The following is a 22,931-nucleotide window of genomic DNA, read 5'->3' as shown; positions in this document are numbered from 1 at the left end:
TGGATATAACATTTTACCATCCAATATCGGATTTGCAGATTGAGTCTTTGGTTACTCAGAAATTTCCTCATCTTCAAAAAGACTGTTCTTGATTGCTCTATTCTTGAGCGGATTTTTGATTTCATTTTGTCCACTTGCTCAATATCTTCATTTTTTATCTGGATCCTTGTAATGACTTTGCCTCTCTTACTGATAACCATGGTTTTTGTTTTCTTTATGTTTATTGTTACCAAACTGTTCCCCAGTATTACAAATTATGTTTAGTAACGTCTGCAGGTCTCTCACTTTCAGCGATAATGACTATATCGTCAGCATAACGGATGTTATTTATATTTTCACCATTTATCTTGATCCCTTCTGTACAGTTTTCAAGTGCTTGCGTAAATAACTCTTCGGAATATATATATTAAATAGTAATGGTGAAAGTACACAGCCCTGTCTCACACCTAATGTTACCATAGCCTGTTGGTTCCAATAGATATTTCACACTATGTTAATGTCATTTTTGTCGAGTCCTTTTCTCTTTAGACATTCCATGAGAATGTTATGTCGAATGTTACTTTGTCGAAAGCTTTCTCATAGTCTATAAACGCAATGAAAAGATCTTTAATCCTTAATCTCTATTGAATTATATCATTTGTAAACTTATTTGTTTTTAGACAATACTTATAAGTGATCATAAAGACGAAGTTAATAATTAAACACAAAAAATGTTCCTAACATCAGATCTTATATATGTAATTATTACACAGCATAATTATTTAAAAAATATAAAAGAATTATTGTGCCAAAAGTGTTGGTATTACCAAGGATTGGTATTAAAAATTAAACAATAGGATTTCAACACATTTGAAATTTGCATTAGTGGTATACAAAACGAAATATCGTTTTAACATCCTGAACATTATGTTGAAACTCAGATATGACTGTTTGCGGTTAAGCCAACGATATTCTAGCAGCAGCTACATAGTTCAATGATGATATTAAGTATTAGATAAAGACTGGAAAGTATATTCTACCGTAGTATTAGACAGATCTGTCATAAACGAACAATCTGATACATACATCAATATGAGGCAACTTGAAATGATCATAAAAAACATAGTACAAATATCATAACCTATATATTATTTTAAGTTAAAATAAGCTCACCATGAAATTGTGACTCCCATTCCTTTATCGAATCCATTTCCATGGTGCTTAAATCGCTTAGGTCATCGTAGGTTTCAGTAACAGCATTAACTTCAAACGTAGCCAGACCTCTAGAAGCATCTCTGCCTCCAAAAGGTGCATATGGACCACCTGTAACAGAAAAATCGGAAAACTTTGAAGAATTTTGCATAAATGATCTTTTGCTTAGTTTTTTGATAATTTGTTACGAGAAAGTAACTATTATTACTATAGAGTGTTAAAATACAATGCTAAAGTTTTTCAAATATGGGGTGTTCTTAAGAGCTTCCTTTACATTTAAGTAAATGAAAGTGTGTGATATCATCGAAATTGTTTATTTGTACGGAATATAACATCGTTTAAATGTCAGCCGCTGCTTTACTGGGTGGTGCGCATTCGAAATGTCCAATTTTCCATGACTGGCGCATAAATCCATGGAGGCAAGAAAATGGTTTCTTACCTCCATGCATAAATCATAACCATGGGTTATGATTTAAGGTCGATTCAAACACATCAATCATACCATAGTTCCGGCGCCGAACCGATACCGTTCCATTACAGCACTATTCGTTTTGTCTGGTCGTAGACACCCTGAATGCATCATTCGTCGGCGACCAATCTGTTGAACAGATGGTAAGTTGCGGATGAAGAATTAGCAATAATTGCTATATGTTTGGACGAAGAAGCAGAGGCAAACCAAGCAAAAAGACGAAAATGGATTTATGACGCGTGGAAAAAAAAGATGCCGAAGGAAAATACGCGACACTATGTAAAGAACTGCTTCATGATGATGTAAAATTTCATCCATATTTTAGGATGTTGAAAAATTGCAATAAATACCGACAAACCGGCAATAAATACTCCAACGAATTTAAGACCACAAAAGGCTTATTGCAGGGATGCTCTACATCTCCGACACTGTTCAAGATATTCGTCGAACAAATATTAAAACCATGGAAAAGGAAATGTCAAGGGATGGGAATACCAATCCAGGACAACTACTTGTACACATTAAGCTTTGCAGATGACCAAGTAGTAACGGCTTAAGATGAAGAAGATCTGTGCTATATGCTCCGAAAATTAGAAAAGGAATACACAAAAAATGGACTGGAAATAAATCTAGAAAAGACCGAATATTTAACAACAGAGCAAGAACCAGTGAGAAACTTGGAAATGGACGACAATAGGGAAATTAACGGCACTGACAAATTCAAATATTTAGGATTCATACTCTCAGAAAATGGAACCACCGAGCAAGAGATAACCAGCAGATTAGCACAGACAAGAACATGTATTAAACAAATGAACGGGGTACTGTGGGATAGACAGATTACCAGAAATACAAAGAAGAGAATTTATAACACCTTGGTACGCAGTATAATGACCTATGGAGCAGAGAATTGGGTAATAAATAAACGAAACAGGTCCAAAATCACAGCAACTGAAATGGAGTTCATGAGAAGAAGCTGCAGAGTGACAAAAATGGATCGCATCAGAAATGAGGAGATAAAACGAAGAATGGCAGTAGAACAAGACATACTTAGCTACATCGAAGAAAAACGTTTAATATGGTATGGACATGTGATGGTATGGACATGTGAGAAGAACAGATCGTACAAGGTGGATAGCAAAGATTTCGGATTGGAGCCCATTAGGAAGGAGGAAAAGAGGTAGACCCCGAAGATCATGGAGGGATGAAGTGGACGAGGCTATGGAAAGACGAGACCTCAGAGATGGAGAATGGCAGAACAGAAAGGACTGGAGACGTTGGCTGAAAGAAGGAAGACGGCGACAGCTGTAAAAATCCTTATATAGATAGAGAAAAATTGCTTTATTTACAAAATAATTTCAAGAATGATGAATTTTTGAAACGTTTTACTTTTTATTGATTCAAGAAAAAAGCTTGTAGTATCATCCTTAGTTTGTCGCAGACGAATCTTCTCTTTGACTGTTGATTTCTTCTATTATTTCATTTCGTTCATCCTATGTCTCTTGGCTTGAGGCAGAAACATTGTGTTCTTCTCATCGCCAGAATTACTTTCTTCATTTTCAGGCACTATTTTTTCAGACCCTCGTTGGATATTATCAATATCCTTAATGTTAGTTATCGTTTCTCTTTCATTAAAATGTTTTTCCAAGAAACTTGGATCAGCGTATTTGTACCTCTGTACAATTCGCTTCAACCACAAAGGGTTATTAGCATTGAACTCTATTTACATGAAATGTGAAGAATGAACAAAAAGTTAATATTAAATTTGGTTACTCAGTCCTATGGCACGTAAGAAATTGAGAATTTTAGATGTATTATTTTCACTTAAACATTCTTTAAAGGTGTTAGGTAACTGTTGTTGTTGCCGTTCTAGTACATAGAAAGGACAGTATTTATATGTTGCACTGTTAGTTCACTATCACACACATAACACATCGGATGAGGTTCCTTCATTAATCTAAAATCATGGGTTATCTTTGTATGTCCAAGTCGCAATCTGGAAATGATCGCTTGGTCTCTGCTCTTAGTAGAAAGTTTCCATGGCAACACACCTTGTTTGATAGTTCCTAATGTAGAGTTTGAATTATTCCAATTTATTTGTCATTTTGTTATGATTTAGTTCTTAAAATATTGCTTTAAATCAGTATGAACACAGGTAGTTATGATGTCTGTTAACGGATTCTCACTTGTAGTTTTGCTAATATATCAGCTTTATCATTTCCACTTATCTCGCAATGTGAAGGTACCCAGAGAAACTGATCCAATCTTCGATTTTGTTGGCATGTTAAGAGTTTCGTCTTAATTAAAAGCAGGACGGGATGTTTGGGGTACAATTGCTTTATGGCTGTTAATACACTCAGGGAATAGCTAATGGTTATAGAGTATCTGATGTCATATGTGTTGACAAACGTTAATGCCTGGAGGACAGAAAAGAGTTCAGCGGAGAATATGGAGGTTTGGGAAGGGAGCTGATAGGAACTGTTATAGTTGTCTGTTGTGAAAGCCGTTCCTACTACTGGATGCGTCGGTGAAAATAAGGATGTAATCATTAAAACCATTTAATATCTGCAGTGCTTCCTGTTTGAAAATTGTGGCTGGTGCAGAAAGATTTGTATTACAATCAGGGAGAGCAATGGTCCGTGGTAAAATGCTTTGGCTGACTTCTGAAATATTGTAAGTGGGTGGAATTATTATGTCTAAGCTTTGTAACATTACTTTAGTTACATGATGATACAACGGAGGATCCAATCTTTTTCCACAATTAAACATCCATGGAAATCTATCTGTGAATGTGTTTTTATAGACAGGTACCTCTGGGTAAGTTGAGCCTCTTGAGGCATAAATGATGATAAGGTATACTCTCCTGAGTTGAAGGGATGGTTCGCCTAATTCAACATCCATACTTTAAACTGAACAATACCTCAATGTTACTTTGTCCACTTTTTGTAATGTTTCATTTTAAATACTTTTTAAATGTGTAAACAGTGTTACAGTGCTTTTAGTTTTTTTTTTTTGGTAGGTATTTGGCAACTGGGGACTCTTTCTTGATGATCTCTTTTAGCTTCTGATTAGGACATAGTGCAGTGCAAGATATTGCATATGAAACATGTAATGGTTTAATAGCTGAAACACTACCAGAACCTACTGAAGAGAGGTGGAGGGCCATTGCTAAAGATATCAACACAAAATGGAACTTCCTTAACTGTGTGGGAGCCTTTGATGGTAAACACATTACTATTCAAGCACCTCTTAACACAGGATCACTTTATTTTAATTGCAAGAAATCATTTTCAGTGGTTTTGTTGGCTCTTGTAGACGCCAATTACAATTTTTTAGTTGTTGACGTCGGAAAATATGGCACGAACAACGATGGCGGAATTTTCGCAAATTCTCCATTGTGCAAAAGACTTCGAGAAGACCTCTAAAGACTTTTTCGGGATGTATTTGACTCTCTTGGATCTTATCTGGATTAGTATCGTCCTAAATTCCACAATTCTGTTTGCTGACGTATTATGATTTTTCGACGAAAATTTGTTGAAGATTTTAGAGAGCGTCGGTGACAAATCGGGCATCCTTGCTTTAGTCATTTGTTTTAAAACATTTTGAAAGATACTCTTTCTTGATTTTATTCTGGCGGCGTTATTTTGGTACAGTTTGTGGTCAGCTTTTATAAGGATGGTATTTATATTAGTTTTCGTTAGTTGTTGTTAAGGAGTGCTATAATATATTTTTCTGAGATCCGCATACACCAGGTGAGCTTCCAGTATTCTTCTATATATTGTATCTGTATCTATTATTTAGGAGATAGACAATAAAAATGATTGTACAATATGTGTCTCTTACAGTAGGAAACGAGATTTTAAAGATATCAAATATACGACGAAATATTTTTTACCATGAAGAAATAAAAGATGCGGAATTTTTTCAAAAAGAAACAAGTTCAACAAAAAGGAGGTATTGCAAAAAAATTCGGATCACTTGATGTGAATGCTTTAAAATTGTATGTAGATGAAGGTGGAAACATCCAGTTCAATAGTTTTTTATTGAAAATTCAAAGTATCTAACCAGAAGAATTTGGAACACCTATGGTTAGTATTTTCATAGAAGCTTTAGAACTATTTTGGAGAAAGTGATTACAATAAAACACACAAAAATCTGAAGACAGTAACCTAAAAAATATCGGGAAATTTATAATGGTAAAAATCAGGTAAAAATGTTAACCTTTGCAATAAATGAAAATATTTGAAAGCGAATGCATAAAATTAGAAATAAAACAATGAAATCAATAAACTTGAGATTCCGAGGTGTTATTTATAGAATAGATGTGTTGACTGGTATCATTCGTTTAATTTTATAAAATGTATATTAAAATCTGATTGGAAACAATGGAAAAACAATTTCTATAACACTTCTGCTGACAGGGCGTGGAACCCAGTGATGTACGCTATTGAATTTAAATACCTAAATAGTTTGTTATTAGAAAATGCTCTTAAAATCTTTTAAAATTTATGGTTCAATGTAATTGAGTGGGGGAAAATAAGTACGCCATCTTTGTTGTCTATATCCGTATTATAACATATAGCGTTATTGCAGTTTTCAAAAAAAGATTATATGAACAAAACGAACTTAATTTTTTAATACCGGTCCTGATTTTTAAAGGCTCTTTTAGAGATCTATGAAATCTATAACTCGGGATCAAATCTATTATTAATTAGTGCAAAAGTATTACAGATCAAACACAGTAATAGAACATATCTTGAAATAATAAACTTGGGGACAATTAATGATGTGGAAAAACGAATTCATTCAAAATTAAAGTTTATAACAAAGAACAATATGAATATATTTGTTAAGTATATATATATATATATATATATATATATATATATATATATATTAAAAAGTTCAGTTATGATTTTTTAATAGGATTGGACTGTAGAAAAGATTTTAAAATAATCTAAAATGTATATATGATGATTACACAATACAACAAACTGAAATAAAATAAGAATACTTCAATAAAAGAAGTTATGGAAAATGTCCAACTTTTAAGTTGATATGTGACATGGAAAAAATTAATATTCTAAATGCAGAGATTTCTAATAAATCCAGTCTACAAATCGATGAATATGAAAATCATATCACTGAATAATTTAGATTTAAATCAACAATCGGAAACTGATAAGTTGTTTAATAAATATAAATCAGTATTTGCTAAAGATAAATATGATGTAGTAATTGTACAAGACTATGGAGCTCATATTGATCTAATGGTAGATAATGACTGTTACAAACTTCCATAAATATAGGTAAAGAGAAATAAGAATAAGTCTTACTCACAATCAATTTATTCTACCACCAGCGACCGGTTTCGCATACTATAATTTGCTATGCATCTTCAAATGTGTCGGGGGAAATTGCCCTACATTCTTCAACAATTCGTTGTTTCAAAATGTCAATATTGTCGGGTGCTGTAGCGTAAACTTTAGATTTCAAGTATCCCCACAGAAAAAATCTCATGGTGTGAGGTCCGGTGACCGAGCTAGCCATTCTATAGTAGCTCGTCGCCCAATCCATCTACCACGATATTCCTCATCTAGGTAACGTCTTACTGCACCATAATGGTGTGCAGGAGCACCATCTTGTTGAAACGTTATTTCCAAGTTGCCGAATTCATCTGGATTATCCTCCAGAATTTCAAGTATTAACGGTTCAATTGCATTTTGTAACATCTGCAGATATACTTCACCGGTTAAGTTAGTATTGAGAAAAACAGTCACAACTATGTGGTTTCCCAAAATACCTGCCCAAACATTTTTTTTTTTTTTTTGGAAATTGAGTATGTGTTTCACGAAAGACGTGAGGATTTGTGTCACTCCAATACCTCACATTGTGTGTGTTAACATTTACATTGAGAGAAAAAGTGCTTTCGTCACTAAAACAAATTGTTTTTATGTAATCGGGCTGTTGGTTAATTTTATTGGAGATATTTTCACAGAATTTAAGTCCTCGGTCGGGGTCATCATCTGAAATTTGTGCAAAATTTTTAATTTGTATGGAAGAAATTTGTTTTCAGCCAACACTCGGTGTACTGCCTTTTGACTGATTCCATAGATAGATGCAATTTGGGCTGTAGAAGTAGGGTTCACTACCATTTCTGGAATTATGTCAATTTTTTTGTCATCACTAATTGTTAGTCGACCAGATCGTTTGACATCTTGAACACTACCTGTTTGTTTAAACTTCTGAAGAAGCTTCCTCAAATAAGCTTTCGATGTATGGCGATCATGGTACCTTTCATTGAAAAGACGTTATTATTCTGCCTTTGTAAAAATTTAAACGTCTCGTTAAACAATAATTAAACTAAATATTAACTAAGAACAACTAACTAAAAACAGCTTGACTAAACTTGAATTGACTAAACTAAGCAGAAACAGAAACTAAATATTGAGCTATAAACGCTTTTGCAAACGAAAAACAACTAGAGAATTGACAAACGTCAACTTTTTTGATAAATAACCAAAGGCGGACAGTAGAATTTTTATTAATTAAATTCCAAACAAGAATTTTAGTATTTATTTAATTTATTCGTCAAAATCATTTTAAATCCAAACAAAATTAGTATGATTGAATAGGTATATTGAAATAATTGTAGTTTCCCATTTAATTAATAAATGTTCTAACGTTCGCCTCTGGTTAATTGTCAAAAAAATTGACGTTGACGTAAAAACAAAGGTTTTTGGAAACGAGGTATCACTTGCCATTAGGTCCCATTTAAAATTATCTGTCACAGTGGCGCTGTAACGTCATCTGTCACCATTACGTCCCTTGTTATGACTAGTTAAGAAGCCTACGCCCGTTTATTACCTCCCTCCAAATTATGCATCACCAGACCAAGCGCCAAAAATTGATTTTGAGATATTTGACTTCAAAGTTTTCACTCTATTAAAATTCAGTATATGTTACAATAGTCGTAATTTTTTGTTTTCGGAGACAGTTTTTTATGTTTTCTCTAAGTGCGAAATAGTAACTTGCTAATGTTAAAGAAAAACGAAAAAAATAAAAATAAAAAGGATTTTGGTCGACTTACGATTTTCGCCACATTGTGTATAGACCAAGCGACATGGAGGTCGTTTGGTCTAGTGATGCGTAACTAAAATATCACTTTTAGTGAATGATTAGTAGGCCACAAGCTATTTTTTCTTTTTGGGTATGGCAATAAAAGTCGTTGTTTTGAATATTTTATATTACTTAAGAAATTAATCAAAATTATAAAAAAACTTGAACTCAGTCTTAACAGTAGGTACAATTTTCTGAATATTATGAAAATAGTAAATAAACATTACTCATCTCGTATGTCAAAGTCTAAGTCTCCATCAAATCCGTCAATGTCATCTTCTACTGTATTGTTACTGAAAAGGGAGCGATACAGAGGTTTTGCATCATTTGGTATTAGGTGCATTAAAGATCTTAAGTCGTTAAGCTTAGGCACATAAAGTGGCTTGCCTGTGGGCCAAAGAGGAATCAAGTGGTTACTTAGGGATTGCATTGCAACGGGCCGTCCTTTTTGAAGTTTCTTGTGAAGATCTACTTATTTTAATTTCTCTTCTTTTAAGCCAGCTTACCATACTGTTTTCTATGTCTGATTTACGGTTCGTAATCATAGTTTCCAACTTCTTTGTTCCACCGAATTCTTCTTTTTTCATTCTGTGAACTACTAGTGGGTTCTTTTTACGGGATTTCTTCATCACGTTTAGGTAATCATCAACGATATATAAACGTTGTTGAAATTTTATGCCATTTTCAATATCTCCAAAATCACTATCATTGTAAATGACTATGATTGATGGTAAAAAACTATGACTAGGAAAGAGATAGCATAATTTAATTTTTTCAATGGTAGGATAAGTTTCCAAAATCGTTTTTAGAATCAAAACTATTTTGATGTTGCGGTTTTGGCCGCCACAAGAGTCTGACCACAAAATTACATGTTTTGCAGAAGTAACATTTTCTTCAAAGTGTTTCTTAAGACAACTGCCTACTTCCCCGACCAGCTTCACCTTCTATCCAAACATAACAATGACCTTTGTTATCCTTGCCGCTATGGATACCAAGGTTGTAAATACATAATTGACGCTTATAATATACGATATTTGTTGGAATTCACGAAAGAGAAAGAGTTTTTTCTAAATCAAAACTAAAGGTTTCCACTTCTGGTTGATCGTTGCTCATCTTCATGACTAGCTTTCTTCTAGATTGTGCATTTTCAGCTTCTTCTAAGTGTATATTTTTTTCTTCCTTTAACTTAGATAGATAGATAGATAGATAGAAAAAGATACTACAAGTATCTTTTTTCAACTTTTTTCTTTGAAGATTAAATCGTGTTAAAAATATTTTTTTTGTAAAACGAAAATTTAACAGGATCATTATATGCTTCTTCAATATATAATTAATACATTTTACTTAATGTTGTTGTTAGGTATTCTCTTTCTGTGTTAGCTCTTCTGTAATGTGACTTGTACTTCGGAAATTTCGTTATGTGCTCAATTACTTTTTGTACACGATTATCGTTAATTTTATTATGACCTCCACTTTAAACACGACAATCTCGAACAACCATTGGACGTTTCATAGCTTTCAATGCTGCATTGACTTTGCAACTTGATATTCTCAAGGTCTGTAAAAAGAAAGGTTTACACACTGTCACAGCGGATATTGTGTATATCCTTGTAGTATATTTTTTGTTACTGGTTTTTGTTCTTTTACGCATTATTGGGACTTCGGAAATATTTGAACAAATTATAGCTCTCTGAACATCATGAGATTCATCATTGTAAGTAAAACTTATCAAATTCTTTTTTGGCATTATCCACACCAATCTTGTCCAAACACTTGCATTTATACAAAGATACATACGGAACTGTTTTGATTCTTTACATACATTTCTCTGTGTGAAGTAACTCTTATTTTGAATACAACTTTTTTTTCTTGATTTGCGACTTTTATTTAAGTACTTACGTATTTTTCCTTTTTTTGTCTTCCCATGGGCGAATAGTTTTTTATCACTTCACTGTTTAATGTTATTTACTCTTCTTTTTGTTCCTGCTGAGGAATAATGTTACTTCTTGTTTCTCGTTTAGAAGTTGAAGGCTCCATAGGCGTAGCGTCAGGGGTTTGGTTTGTTACAGGTTATTTTATAGAAAAATTTAAGCAATAACTGACACTACTTCTTAACCTAAACGCCTCAACAAGTTATTGTCAACAACGTTTATGTACGTATGTACGCTCGCAAGAGGCGCTTGGTCTACTCATGCAAAACTAATACACAAAATTAGTCACTTGGTCTTCTTCTTCTTCTTCTTCTTCATCTAGCCATTCACGTCCACATCTGAAAATAAGCCTCTTCAAGTCTTCCTTTCCATTGTTTTTTATTGTACGCTACTTGTAGCCAATTTTTCCCGGCAGTCCTTTTCAGATCATCTGTCCATCTCATAGGAGGTCTGCCTCTGGGTCTTTTGTGTTGGTATGGTCTCCAGGTTAAAATTGATCTGTGCCATTTGTTTAGATCGCTCCTAGCTACATGTCCAGCGTATTCCCATTTCAACTTTAATGATTTTTGCACCACATCGGTGACTTTGGTTTTCTGTCTTATCCATGTGTTTGTTTTCTTGTCCTTAAGTGATATACCTAGCATTGCTCTTTCCATCGCGTGTTGAGTGACTCTAAGTATATTCATATTCTTTTTTGTGATTGTCCATGTTTGTGCCGCATAAGTTAATATCGGAATAATGCATGCATCAAAAACTTTAGATCTAAGATGTAATTGAATTTGTTGATTTCTGAGTATATAGTTCAGTTTACCGAATGCTGCCCAAGCTAACTTTCTTCTTCTTTTTATTTTTTCAGTTTGGATTTCCCTATTTAGTATTATTTTTTGTCCTAAGTATATATATTCTTCAACTTTTTCTATAATTTTATCGTTTATTATTGTCACGGTGTCTTCGGAGTGCATGACTTTTGTTTTGTTTAAATTCATTTTCAGTCCTATTTTAGAAGATTCCGTATGTAGTTCTAAAAGCATGGTTTGCATTTCTTTAGGTCAGTAGCTATCAGGATTATGTCATCTGCAAATCGTAGATTACTGAGGTAGCGGCCATTGATGTTTATTCCCTTATATTTCCAATTTAGGTTTTTAAAAACGTCCTCCAAAACAAAGGTGAACAGTTTGGGTGATAAAGTACCTCCCTGTTTGACTCCCCTGTTTAATGGTACAGGGTTCGTGTGTTCATTTTCATTTAGGTAGTATGTAGCTGTAGCTTGGTTCATAGTTTCTTTTATTAAGTTAATATATCTGCTGTCTATTCTACAATTTTGCATTGCGTTTATTACGGCCGTGTGTTCTATGGTATCGAAAGCTTTTTCGTAGTCTACAAATGCTAGGAAAACTGGAAACTTGTATTCGTTACATTTTTCTATTAATATTTTTGTGGTTAACAGGTGATCGGAAGTTGAATAGCCTTTTCTAAAACCTGCCTGTTCATATGGTTGGTATTCGTCTAATTTCCTTGTTAGTCGAGTAGTTATGACTTTGGTGAGTATTTTAAACAGGTGTGACAGTAGGCTGATGGGTCGCTTGGTCTAGTTATGCAAAATTCAAAATCCAGAATAAGAAGAAAGGCACTTGGTCTTTTTAAATATATCTGGTTAACCGTTACTAACAGACTAATGGGATTTATTCTGTAGATAGTTTATGCTATTTCCCACCAGAAAGCACCATAATCCACAATTTGAGAAAATGGCGCTTTCTGGCGCTAAAAGTAGTTTTAAAGGATTATATAATTTAAAAAATGTAAGCATTAAACATTTCATTTATTGTTTTAATTTACGCATTTTATTTTTTTAATAAACTGCATGAGAATAATTGTTTATTTACAATTAATATTGGCTATGAGCACGTGTGCTTGGTTGTACAGTATAGTCTGTCAAAATGTAACTAATTCTGCAAAAAAAATTCCTAAATCTACTAGACAGTTTATGGACTGGGATTAGTGAACGAACTCTAGTATAACCCCCCTATGGTTAGGAATGTCGTAAGAGAATATTGTGATAGAACGATTAGATGTACGAACAGATATGGAGGATATATGGACGCATTAGAGTAAATTGAGGATAATAATTGTTCATTTATCAAATTATAAATTAGTTTGTCATTCATTTAAATGCATTGTTACAACTTTACTAGCTGATGATTAAGCAATTTAAACGTTATCAGTGTATAATAGAAATTAAAAGATAATTGCTTTGATAATAGTAAATTTTTACATAAAAGTTTATTTAGAATCGTTTACTTAAATTTATAATTTTTAAATGGATTTCATTAAAGTGCAAAATTAAATTTTCAACGTAATCGCATAGAAAATGTTGAATAAAATAGTTTTTTTTGTAAATAAATAATGTTGAATATTTAAAACTTATTTTACTTCAAAAGATCTTCTCTTCATTATAATTAAATTTTCGTTATTGTCAAAAATACACATACTTTACTCTAAAGTAAGCGAAAATCTCATTTATTGACAAACCTACGACTAACAAAATTTGGTTTGGTATATGATAAAAAAAGATAGTATGAAAAAAATATTAGGACTGAAAAGGCCGAAATAGCAATTTTATGTAATATTAATTTGGAATAATATGATTGGAATTGGAAAGTATGATCCAAACTTCCAGAACTAAAAAAATAGCTCAAGAATGTGGTGTTTCCTGCACTACTGTCCACAAAGTACTGAAACATTACAAATTCCATCCCTACAAAATACACTTGTTATAGGAAATACTTAAATGAAGATGATCCAGACAAGCGAATAGAGTTCTGCTTCACCATGGGCCGATCAGACACCAGCATATTCTAGTGTAACCCGCAGATTCGTTTTTAGAATTTTAAACTGCTGCGTTAGCTTTTTTTTATTTTTCTGTACACCGAGCCAGTGCTTGAACCGACATCAACTTAACCATTCGACAGTAAAGCGAATGAGAATCGGCCGCCTGACCCGCTTGGCTATCTGACCGACTGTTTTGTGAGATTAACACAGAAAATAAATAGTAATACAAACTTTCAATTTAATATTTGTTTTTCAGATGAATGTAGGATTTTTCTAAACGGTACTGTAAATCGACACAACTGCTGTTATTGGGCTGATGAAAGTCCCAAAGTTTTCCACGAAACACTATCCAAGCCACTGAAATTAAATGTATGGGAAGGAATTTATGGAAATCATATTATTGAGTCATTCCTTTTGCAAGAAAATTTGAACGGAGAAGCATATCTTGAATTATTAGGGGATATAATCGAAAATAATAATATGTACTCAAAGGATGATTTATTTTTCCAACAAGATGGCACACCTCCAGATTATAGCATAAACGTAAGGCGATACCTTAATGAACGGTTTCGGATCACAACGGATCTTCTGATTTAACTGGATATTATTTTTAACATTTAATTAAGCTGATGAGTAAACTGATTTAAATTATGAATTTTGTTCCGTCCCTCTACACATATTTTTATTTTTGTATTAAGTATTTCTTTACTATTTTCCTTTTAGATTTAAATATTTAATAATTAGGGTGTGCATGGTCTTATATACGTAAACTAATACGAACCTGTGGACACCGCCCCTAGCGCACTTAAGAACCGCGAAGCTATTTTTAGCGTACTCACACATAGTATTAGTATAACCGTTGTACGAGACACTCCAATTTATGTAAATATCCACCCCCCAGTGTAAACAAACGCTGACCACCCAATCTAGAGATTCTACACAGTCCATTGCACTAGAAAGAAGCAGATTCATTCATTGTCACAGATACCGGAATTTGATTAGCATACACACACAATATTGAAATAAATTGATAAATTGATAAATTCACATGTAACTATTTCGACATAAGAAATAATAACAGTACCTATAAATAAACATTTGAATAATTGTATATTCCCATAATTATTTAATATAATTTGACAAACTTATTGTGTATTACAAATTAAGTTCATTTTATTTATGTTAAATTTAATAAACTTTCCTATTAATGCTGCAAATTTCGTTTTAATGTAGTTTTTGATATGTCTGCAAAATTTGAAAATGACACTAGCAAAACATAGACACATCTATAAATTCTGTCTCTTCACAAGAATAGAATTAATATGAAAAAAAAATCATGGATGCCTGAATTCTCCAGCAAAATATCTGTCTATGATGTGTAAAAGATGTGTATTTAAAATTAAAGGTGTGTACCTTGTTTGTAGACCAGTTTGAGCAGATTTTTCACAAAATCCAATGAATGGATTGCCAAATATTAAGGGGGATTCTTTTGAGCGGCCAATCCTTGTATAAGTCGAACCTAAATATCTATAAAAATGAGTGTAAAAACCATATCCATTTTTTTCCTTCTTAATATTTACTTGATTAGAAGAACAGGTTTCTCTATTTATTACATGATTTAATACCAGGTCAATAACTATCGTCTATATCATTAAAAAATAAAAAAAACTCAAGATCAAACATAATATAATTAATTATATTCAGTATCTTGTTTATTAATAAGGTTAAAGGTGGCTTATTTTTAATTTATTTATGAATGCAGCACAAACACTACAAACAATGTATTTTCTTAAATATATATCAAGTGACGATTCTTGAGGATGCAGTTTATTTGGCCCACAAGACTAAGAAAACTTGGCTTACTGTCAAGCTTTCGAATTTATTTTCAAATCTTTTTCAAGACATCTGTTGACAATAAATATAAAAATTATGATATATATGGTTGTAATGAATTTTTATTTGAATGTTCATTCATCATCCCCAGGGTCACACTCAATATAAAGTTCCATAGGGTTCTTCATTCCAGCAGCCCATAAATATGGCTGTTCATTTTCCATAACAATAACCAGATATTCTAGTTTTTGCTGCATGAACTTCATTTTACTGGTTATAACACAATATAGTTTACCAAAAAGCTAAAAAAATCATTTCGGGACTAAAAAATCTATAAACTCCTGAAACATAATTTTTTGTGCAGCTGTTAATAAAGTAGGAACAACTATAGTATAATGCATAATTGAGATGCCCATGGAATAAGCCTTCCTTCTTTTGAATGCTTAGTCACTCCCACACAGGAAATTCACAACTAATGTAAACATAACCTAACTTTTACACATACTTATTTCATTTCTTTAAAACACAAGTAATCTAAAACACCTAACATCCTTTTTGATACTTTTGTAACATATGTATCTAATTGTCATAAACATAATAAAACTAATAAACAAGATAATTGAAAGTTGTGCATAATCATGCAAAAGATGTAAACAAAAAACATTAACTAATGTAAAGAAGTGATTATCTCGAAGAATGAATTTACTTAATAATTAGTAAAGCCTCACACAGGAGCTCATGGCAACAATCAAATAGAGCATTTAAAATGGCTTTTTTCTAATGTTTCTTTTATGGTATTAATTATGAAATGCATTGGGCTGAAAAGATCTGTGGCTGTTCCTCCCTATAGTATAATTGAACAGTAAGATTAGGAAGCTACAAAAAAAATGTTCCTCCCATTGCGTGAGCAAAGCTCATAGTGAGTTATTGTTCTTACTACAGTAAAAAAATGGAGTTCCTTCCAGGATAGTGGGTGCATCACTGGCACAATTGGGAAGGTCGGTGAGAGAGGTTATTAGCTGTCTGACAATACATCATAGAAAAGTAAGCAGATGCTTTTTTGCTCAGGGAGCATGAATTACACCCAAAGTATGATTGTATGATCTAGAGTATGACTGAGATGTTCGATAATTGATGTATTTAGTTGGAGGAAGTTTCTTTGTTTGTAATTTCCTTTAGGCAAAATACTTCTTTCCAGAGTTTACAGCCTATGTGTGAGATATTGACTGAGTAGATATCACATAGATGTTTGCTCTATACATACTCAATCAGAGGACTATGTACATTTTTTATGTGTATCGGGGTGTTTATCTTGTACCTGTTAAAATTTGTTCCACAGAATGTTAAAAAAGTTGACTGCATATAGTGTTGCTATTTCTATATAGTGTTGCTCTCAAATCAAGACTCCATTACACTGAGAGAAAGAGAATTATGTGTACCTATGTAAGTGGTACAGTAAGTATGTTTAGTTAGATACATACACATGAATGATGACTGAATATATATATAATCACCCAAATTATCTGACAATGCCTTTTGACAAATGGAAATTTTGTTAGGATCACCACACTAAGACCACAATGTTAAGTCTGTTTTAGACTATAACATAAAATGATATAAGAAAATGGTATAACAAAAACTTACATGAAATGATTGTGTACAATATTAATACAAGAAGTTTTGTGTATTACATTGTCACATTTTGGTATCAAAATATGTTTGTTTAAATATTGACTATGAGCATGTATGCTCGGTTGTATAGTAATTTCCAGCCACTGCCAGTGGATCAAAATTTAACCAATGTAGCAAAAAATAATTACTACATTTACTAGACAGTTGGCACTGGCTTCATCATATCGAGTATACACTATGCCTTTCTCCCTGATTTAATATTATACTTTATATAAATGACGAAAAAGCACCTAATAGAAAAAAAAACTAGAAACAAATAACCAAAAAAAAGACTAAGTATGTATTAGAGATCAATACTACTCTATATCAATAGATTTAGGATAAGATTGTATAAGAAACAATGTCTAACGAAAAAATTGTAAGAATGGCGAATGGATTTAGTGTCTGCAGTCATATAAACCCAAACAAACAACAAACAATATTATACTTGTATCCAGTAGAAGTTGTTTATGCTTTGTACCTATTATCTCTAATCTATCTATTATTTGTAACTCATTTGATTTGTTAGGCCTATGATATTGTTCTTTATTTTAATTTAGTTTCTTGAATTTGCCTAGTCATCTAAATCAAGTCATCTTTATCTTTTGGTATCAGCACTTGATATTAAAGAATATTTAAGATATTCAATTTATGTTAAAGTTGAATTTCAAGTGATTTTTGCATTTCCTTTTCAAATTAAAACAGAATTCTTTTCTGATGTTATTTCCTTCAATTCTGATTTGTGTACCTTAAATAAAAGTTGTTGTTACATTTGATTTTATGTGATTTATAACAACCTTTTCCAAATGGTTTTGTATTTTGTAGGGATATAGGCTAAGATATTTTCTTTGTAATCTGATTTTATAGTGAAATTCATACATTATATTTCTTATGACAATGCATAGGACAAGTATTGTGTTCAGTGTTAAAAATTATCAATCTTATTAACCATTCATATAAAATGTAAATTATTGTGGTTTAGCCTACTTTCATCATAAACCTGATTACCTTTTAAGCAATGGGTTTAAATTCATATACTTAAATGTAATTAAAAGTAAAGTAGCACATTAACAATAACTTAAATTACAATTATACCGGGTGTTAATTAACGCTATCTATTCAAGCTAGATGACATCACCAATATTTTTATAATAAAATGAATATTACCTGGACCATAAAAGCGTTTTCCTTTAGTAACATCGAAAACGTTTCCATTAACTGCTACAAGAACTCTTCCATCTGGTTGATTACCATCATATTTCCTTAATTCTTCCAATGTAAAGTCTTTTTTCTTCATTTTTGGTAATTCCACGACTGTAGTTCGCACGGGTATATCATTATTTCGACTCTTGAAAATTTTATACACTAGAAATCCAATAATACACACGAGGGCAATATTTAAAGGACTCTGCATTATTTGCAGAAATATATTTGTCAATAAACCGGGTGTAGGTGTTGAATAATCCATGTTTCTAAACAATTACTGTGCTGGCTGATAAAGCAGAATCACAGATTGATGAAGTTTTGACTTATAAGATTGACAAATTGATAAAGTTACAACTTTAAATTTTTGAGGATTTCAGCTCGTCAGCAGCAGCAGGTTACGACTGAAGGAAAATATTTACTTGTCTATACATTAGAGATGAGCTATATTTCACGACCTGTGATTTTGTCGCTGATATAGAAATACGGCCACATCCCAGATCACAACTTTCAAGGAAAGCTTAAAAAAGATTTAATTTAATCGAATATATTCGGTTGAACAAGATAAGTATTAGTAAAAGATTTTGTGTCTAATGTGCACAACTTGCAACAAGTGTATTCTAAGGTAGATCTTAGGTGCATTGGTTGCATTATAACTATAACCACTAAATGATTCTAATGGGTGCATTTAAAAACAAACGAATTGGTCCTAAGAAATGACATTTTAGTAAACAATTGTTTATGTCATAGTTTGGTTTGCTTACTGTTCGTTGGTCTACCTATATCTTAAATTATAAATTAAGTTTGTCTCTAATATCTCTGTCCCTGAATCGTCTCCCTTCTATTTTAATAGAGCGATTTCACTACCAAGTAGGTATTAAGTGGCAATCCAAGTAACCACTGATATACAAAATAAAATTTTTCACCAATATGCGCTTGCCTCTATTCCATCCTCATGACTTTAGAATAATATTCCGAATTTTGATTTAATGATTTAGTTAATTAATTATTCCATATTGCAGAAGATCGAGAAGCCTTCGCAATGGTGATCGTCAACGTCGGATAATTCTGATATGGCACGCGAAAAAGAAGAAGATTTAGTTAAATAAAATCTCAGGAAAATTTACAGAGTTTCAAATGAAAATAATGTAGCAAATTTTGTTTATTTTTACAATTATAATAACACATACATAGAACTTAGTATTGTAGCACAGTTTAATGCCACGTTATGCGTATAGTAAAACGGTAAAACAAATAATAACGAATTATACCAGTATGATGCTTCAACATAAATTTAATTGTATGTGCACACGCTGACGATGTGAAAAAAAGTCTCAAGAAAATATTTACGGTCTAATTTCATATTAAGACGAGATAATTTTCTTAAGTTATTGTAAAAAAAAATAATACATATTCATAATTATCATATCATCACGAAATAGTCTCACCACCTCTATACAATGACAAATGTCAAAATGTAGAATGAAGATTTCAGATTTGACATATCTAAACACGTTGCCATATTCTGCTTGCCTCTTTGGCTATTATTTATAAAAGCTTTAAATATATATATATATATATATATATATATATATATATATATATATATATATATATATATATATATATATATATATATATATATATATATATATATATATATATATATATATAAAAGAAGTACTTGTGACTCGTTTGGAACAAATATATAACTGTTTTGGATGGGTTGGAGTCAATAATAGGGCTATTGGTTAACTATTTTTTTATTCTCGAGCTTTCAATTGTGTTTACAATTATTATCAAGAGCTAAAAAAGACAAAATACTTACAAGGTTGAACTAAAAAGAAAAAACAATTTTTGTTAACTTACCAAATAAAAATTAGTTTGGTATTTTAAACTAATTTTTATTTGGTAAGTTAACAAAAATTGTTTTTTCTTTTTAGTTCAACCTTGTAAGTATTTTGTCTTTTTTAGCTCTTGATAATAATTGTAAACACAATTGAAAGCTCGAGAATAAAAAAATAGTTAACCAATAGCCCTATTATTGACTCCAACCCATCCAAAACAGTTATATATTTGTTCCAAACGAGTCACAAGTACTTCTTTTATATATATATATATATATATATATATATATATATATATATATATATATATATATATATATATATATATATATATATTTTATTACCACAAGCATTTAATTCGTGTCTCAGAAGTACTTATTTTTAATTTTTGTTTGTTTGTTACTATCATTCTTTTAATTCGGAGATATTGGTATTTTGCATTGATAGTCAGTTATTGATATAACCACAGAATAATAAACAGTTATTATTTATTCTGTGATATAACCTACCTATACAAACAATGTATTGTTTCTTAACTCTATGCCTGTACCGAGTTTAAATAGAGCAGTTTTCGTTTTATTAATAGCCTAGAATAACAGAGACACACAATGTGTTGGGTTGTTCTCTGTTAATAGTAAGTAAAACCTTCCTTTCCTTCTTTTTAAGATTGAAGCTTTACATGTGGCAACATTGTTGGAACTGTTTTTTGGCCGACATGTCAGTTGTCACCTGTTGTCAATAAAGTAAATTTAAATGTGAAATAAGAGAAAATTTCATTTTCGTTTTATATTAAATTTCTGCTATATTTGTTTCGTTTTATAATTCAAAGTACCAACTATATATAATGAATAATAGTTCAAAAGTATGTATTACTATTTAATTTAAAAGTACACTTTTTTAGTTTTTGCATTTTTTACATCAATTAAGTATATAGATTAAATATAAATTAATAAACAATATAAATTTTGACTTGTATTTTCCGTTAATTCTTATTTTTACCAAGTTTTTAAAATATATTCTGTAACTGTACATTTGGATTAATTCTGAGTTTGCTTTATATTTCTACCCATTTTTATTTTCTCCAATTTCTTATTAACTTTAGTTTAATCAATTTATTGCATTTATCTATTTGTCCTAATTTTACAATAGCATAATATATTTATAGGCCATTTTCAAATAGTAGTAGACATTACTGATTTTTTTAATTTATTTCATATATCTATTTTTTAGAATTGCCATGAAACTGGAAATGGATGTTTTAGTGGTAAATATATGAAAAATGAATGTATGTTTGGAAAATTATCAGGTGGGTTATCTGCCTATCTGTCTATGTTACATTGATTATTATTTTACATAATATATTACTAAAATCTGACTTGAAATTTTTGATAAAAAATGAATAATACCATTTCTCTTATAGAAAGTGAATATAAGGAACTTTACAAAAATAAACAGTTAGAAGAGGATGAAGATGATGAAATCTACGAAAAGATTAAAAAAGAAGGTTATAATTTTGAGAATATTGATGTAATTGGTGTATTTAATGACACCTTTAGACTAGATGATGTTGAAGAAGAACTATTTGAAGGTAAATATGAATCTAAATACGTTATAAACAAAATCCATACTTCAATTGATAGGAACAATTTAGAGTGGAATACAAAGTGTCCAATTATATATACCAAGGGAAGAGTGTTGTATAAAACAGATATAGAAGATAATTTAAACATTTTTGATTTAATCGAGGTTTTCATAAAGTACAATTACGACCCCTGCAAGGATCTTGAACTAGATGAATCCATTTCAAAGACAACAATAATGAAGTCTGGTACAATTTGCCCTGGACGATCAAGATTATTTGTTTATAAGGAGAGGGAGTTCATTGTGTATGGGAGATACATTTTTGGCCAAGGAGTGAATTATGTTAAAATTAGTAGTAAGTCAAAAGTGTTTAAATTTTTTAATCCTCCTTGGGATAGAGACTGTGAAGAATATGTGTATGCTTTTATGATTAAACATGCTAAAAGTAAGGTTTTGGAAGCTTTTGGTTTGTTTCGATAATCTACATTTATATTTTTATTAACTGTTAACTAATTATTTGATTTAATTGTTATTAATTATTTATTTTGTGTGATTATTATAGATATTTTTTTATATTTTTCTGAGGCTTTGAGTATAGTTGTAATAATATAAGATTTTCCCACCTGACTATTTCTTACATTAATTAAATTCTGGAAAATGTATTTCTTTTCCATATTGCTTTCATTTCCACCTACTAAATCCATAAGCCATAAAATATTCTCACATTTTATGCTCCCGCTTAAGAGTCTACGCAGAAAACATAATAGGAAAATTTAACAGTTTAAGTGCCGCATACACCCTATTGGGTCAGGCCACGGAACCTCTAAAAATCATACCAACCAGCTGAATTTTGCCAAGGTTGTCAATTTTTGGGACCCCAAAGAATGTGCAAAAGAGTTTATCACCTCTTAACCCTATCTTGCCCATAAAACCGCGCTCGTAGGAGGGGAGGACAGAAAAAATAAATTTACCAAGAATCTGTATGCCGTAGAAAAAATGTTTCAAATACAAATTGTAGCTGAGATAATTTTGAATAAAAATGTTTATCAACACTTTTTATGTAGAATGAACCGTTCTTTCAGAAACAACGCTTGAAGCGATCGGCGAAGTTTAATGTCAGCTACGCGCGGGAAATTAATTTTAAATAAAATTTCTATCAACTCGACGGTAAAAATTCGATATCTTTTTATCAATGATCCGATCGACAAAAATCAAAATGCGTTTTAAAGGTGAAGAGTGCAGATTTCGTATGCAATT

At 31.4% G+C, this 22,931-nt stretch overlaps 2 protein-coding genes across 2 annotated transcripts in view; one reads left to right on the top strand and one right to left on the bottom strand.

Moving 5' to 3' along the window:
- Positions 1-18,662, bottom strand: part of MSBP (membrane steroid binding protein) — a 51,100-nt gene extending 32,438 nt beyond the window's left edge. Inside the window, exons 1-2 of the mRNA XM_072530399.1 lie at positions 18,211-18,662; positions 1,153-1,302 (exon numbers count right to left, since the gene is read on the bottom strand). Of these exons, the coding sequence (XP_072386500.1) occupies positions 1,153-1,302; positions 18,211-18,511 (451 nt within the window). The 5' untranslated portion in view covers positions 18,512-18,662. The remainder of the gene's footprint in view (positions 1-1,152; positions 1,303-18,210) is intronic.
- A 2,145-nt stretch (positions 18,663-20,807) lies between these two features.
- On the top strand, positions 20,808-22,338 carry LOC140438450 (uncharacterized). The gene is made up of 3 exons (XM_072528130.1): positions 20,808-20,955; positions 21,324-21,399; positions 21,514-22,338. Exons 1-3 carry the CDS (start codon positions 20,938-20,940, stop codon positions 22,152-22,154), a joined length of 735 nt encoding a protein of 244 aa, XP_072384231.1. The 5' UTR covers positions 20,808-20,937; the 3' UTR covers positions 22,155-22,338.
- Positions 22,339-22,931: the final 593 nt, after the last annotated feature.

This window comes from Diabrotica undecimpunctata, chromosome 4 (genome assembly GCF_040954645.1).
Source record: "Diabrotica undecimpunctata isolate CICGRU chromosome 4, icDiaUnde3, whole genome shotgun sequence".
In the NCBI taxonomy this organism is placed as follows: Eukaryota; Metazoa; Arthropoda; class Insecta; order Coleoptera; family Chrysomelidae; genus Diabrotica; species Diabrotica undecimpunctata.
The sequence above is the reverse complement of the archived record's forward strand: the minus strand, read 5'-3'. Positions and strand labels throughout refer to the sequence as shown.

Bases quoted from the DNA above. Each gene is read 5' to 3' on its own strand.
- LOC140438450 (XM_072528130.1), top strand. The intron at 21,400-21,513 runs GTGGGTTATCTG...TTTCTCTTATAG, and splicing joins TATGTTTGGAAAATTATCAG to AAAGTGAATATAAGGAACTT.